The 3,393-nt window shown below is 34.6% G+C and overlaps 1 protein-coding gene across 1 annotated transcript in view; it reads right to left on the bottom strand.

Annotated features, from left to right (window-relative positions):
• The window catches only part of LOC106478143 (rab GTPase-activating protein 1-like), a 59,901-nt gene that overhangs the window by 33,878 nt on the left and 22,630 nt on the right, over nucleotides 1-3,393 (bottom strand). Inside the window, exon 8 of the mRNA XM_013938661.2 lies at nucleotides 1,492-1,620. Coding sequence (XP_013794115.2) covers nucleotides 1,492-1,620 — 129 coding nt within the window. The remainder of the gene's footprint in view (nucleotides 1-1,491; nucleotides 1,621-3,393) is intronic.

The raw sequence follows: 3,393 nt of genomic DNA, 5'->3' as shown, positions 1-3,393 counted from the left end.
TAGTCACCGGTACTGTCGTCATCATGCCGATCTATGTTGCAGAAAACAACAAAATTCGGAACCCTGGAAGAAGGAATAGGTAAGAACTGAGGGGACTAGGATGGGAAACAGGAATAGAGCTTGTCATGATTCTGACTGCAATCAACAAGAAACCCAAAAAGAAAAAGATAGTGTGATGATGCAGGGATTCCACACATAATTCGAAAGTGCCTGGGATATGGTTGAAAAGAAGGGCTAAATGGAACACCCTGAGATAAGTGGACAGCCAACAAACCTGTGACAAAGCCGTATCATGACCCAGAAGATCCCAACAATGGAGAAACCACATGAGGAAGGTGAGAGATTATCGCTTGAAAAACTCTCAGGATTTCAGTGCTTAGCCTCAGAAAGGAGATGTATGGTAGATAAATACAAAAGGGGAGTAAGGGTAAGACAAAGGCATGAAAACTGGGCATGGGAGAATGAAACAGAAAATCAGGGAGTGCTCCCTTACAGGCAAAATAGACCCAAATAACTGATATTCTAGAAATGGACAGTCTGCATGATGGTATGCCAAAGCAAACTGATCCATAGCCTGCAAGGGCAAAGTATGCTAGCACCTTCAACCAATTAGGAAGCAAAATGTGCAACATGAACCCTAATGTCCAGGGAAAGGGATAAAACATCACATACCTGAGAAATATAGCCAAAAACAACATGATAGGCCTAGCTGATTCTGCAGGTGAGGCATAGGAAGACACGGAAAAATCCAGAGGTGGAAAAAGGCCATCAAATCTTTACCAGAACAAACAGGTTTGGATTGTTCATGAGGAAGTGGGGCAACATCAGGAGAAGGTGTTTGACCCATATAACAATCAATCTCCCAGCAATTAATTACAGATAAATCCAATGACAGGTCACCCCACCTGCAGCAATGGCAAAAAAAAGTGCTCATAGTAGGCTTAAAACCTGAAGTGGTCACATTAACCTCAGAATTCATTGGAAATACGATATCAAACAAAATGTCTGATAGATAATACAACATTAAAAAATAAATAAAGACTAAAAAGTAATTGAAAATAAATTTGTCAGCTGTATAAGCAAAAACGAGTAGAAAAAACTGTTAAAGTTACGACGACGAAGCACACGAGAGCAAAATTCAAAACTTCTGAACACGAGCACTACCAAATGAGAAGTAATATTTCAGTAGAGGAGTATAGAGGGAGTCATGTGTGTCAAATGAGCATGTTAAGCTCCTATTGGTGGAGAAGTGACACATGATGATTTGCATGAGAGACATGTTGGAATCTTTCAATTCCAATAGGGGGGAGCACAAGGCTTGTGGCATGCGTAAAGAAAATGTTCAAATATAGAGGGCATCACTGAACAAGGTAAGTGCCATATCGGAATAGATATTTTTACCTTACATACTCATGTCAAATACTAGGAATGAAGAATGATTTTTATACACAAATCTCATCATAACTAATATGTTAAAGCTGTTAAACATACTTTTACTCTGACAGCTGTGTTCAACACCTGACGAGCCATTTCCTCAGTACGGTATTTCTTTGGAAGTGAAACACGGAAGTACTTAAGTACACCTTCAAAGTCCAGAGCTAATAAATCATTCTTAGATATCTAAAAAACAGACAGTTAACAATATGAACAGGCTAGAAGTAACTCTCATGGTCATATTTGGTGAAACAAAGATATAACATGAAGGTTGAATACTGTCCTGAGTCATATGCAGCCTGATTTTAATTTGCATTCTAATTAAACAACTAGCTGCATGGAATAAACTAAGTAGTAAAGAATAATATAAATACTATTTAAGGAAACACAAACTAAGTTTATAACTACACTGTAATGTTTCAAAATATTCATAATAAATAATAAATTACAGCATCATGTAATGCAAAAACAAATCACAACCTATTAAAAGGAAAATACATTTTAGCTTAAAGGCTATTTCTCCTAGTACTTTTTCATTGTGTCACCTCTTTATTCATGTACAAATGGGTACATACAGAAAAATAAAGCAGTGCTACCTATAGTTTTCAGCTACACCTTTTGGGGGGCACATGTGCAATTTCCAAAATATGTTTCTTTAATGTTTGAATACATGTATAAATCAAAAAATGTCATGAAATAGGGCCATTATAATACAATTCCAGATACACACACATCAGAACTATAAAAAGAACTGCTAATTCCCAAAAGCTGAAACTTACCACAATGTCTTTAATATCTAATGTATTTAAGGATAGAATTTTAAACATTCAAATTTTATCTTTAAATGTATATAATATCCAACAATGTACACAGCATTAATGTTTATACTCAGCAAACTAACTTCATGAAGTAAAACTGATAAAAGTTCTGGTCTTTTTAGAATTTTAGAAGCAGCTGATTCTCCAGAGTAAGAGGTGAATGCATTAAATGTGATACTGGAGAATTATGTCAATCTACTTTATAAGAAATATGATACAAAGGTTTTCATACGAAATATATTGTTTAATTAATGCATTTTTATTCATTCTTTTGCCAGATGGATGATTTTCTACTTTTCTAAATGTTTTGAGTTCTTAAATTATGAGGTTCTTTAAAATATACACACACAAAAAAAAAAAAAAAACATAACATGGCAGGAATTTTATTTGAAGAAAGAGCAAACAACGTGATAGTTACCTGCTCTTCCCAAAAGTTGTTCAAGAACAATTGTTCCCCTTCAACCCTGTGTGTGAAAATTTTTCCCACAATACTGTGACATGTAATTTCAAAATTATAAAGCAAAATGCTAAGATAAATAGATGATGTATAATAGCTGCTTCTATGGCATTTCTTTTTGTTGTCAGTTACATGAAGTAGAATACTTATGCATAAAACTTTATGTAAAATTTTTATGATTAACATACCATGAGAAAAATACAAGTAAGAAATATTGTTCTTAAGGATAGACTATGATATTAATAAAGCTTGACAGATAAGTTTAGTAAAGAGAAGCTACACAAGATCTCCTAGCATTAACCAAATGATCTTGAAAAGCTTGTGAATCAATACCAGTAAAAACTACAATAATTACAAATGAAAATATACAGTTACTTACCAAGATTACAAATCAAAAACCTTCGTTTGTGTGTATATCTCTCTCTCTCTATATATATATATACATACATACAGAGAGTGGAAAAAGCAGGTATACAGTTGGCTGTTTAGTTATTTATTCACAAATCATATAAAAGTTACTATGAGATATGTGCAATGTGGTAACCATTACATTCAACCCTGGGGCTACTCTTTTACGAATATACGGGACTGACTATCACATTATAATGCCCCCACAGCTGAAATGGAAAGCATGTTTGGTGGGACAGGGAATCGAACCCACGACCCGCAGATTGCGAGTCGGGT

The sequence above is a fragment of the Limulus polyphemus genome, unplaced genomic scaffold (genome assembly GCF_000517525.1).
Source record: "Limulus polyphemus unplaced genomic scaffold, Limulus_polyphemus-2.1.2 Scaffold184, whole genome shotgun sequence".
In the NCBI taxonomy this organism is placed as follows: domain Eukaryota; kingdom Metazoa; phylum Arthropoda; class Merostomata; order Xiphosura; family Limulidae; genus Limulus; species Limulus polyphemus.
The sequence above is the reverse complement of the archived record's forward strand: the minus strand, read 5'-3'. Positions and strand labels throughout refer to the sequence as shown.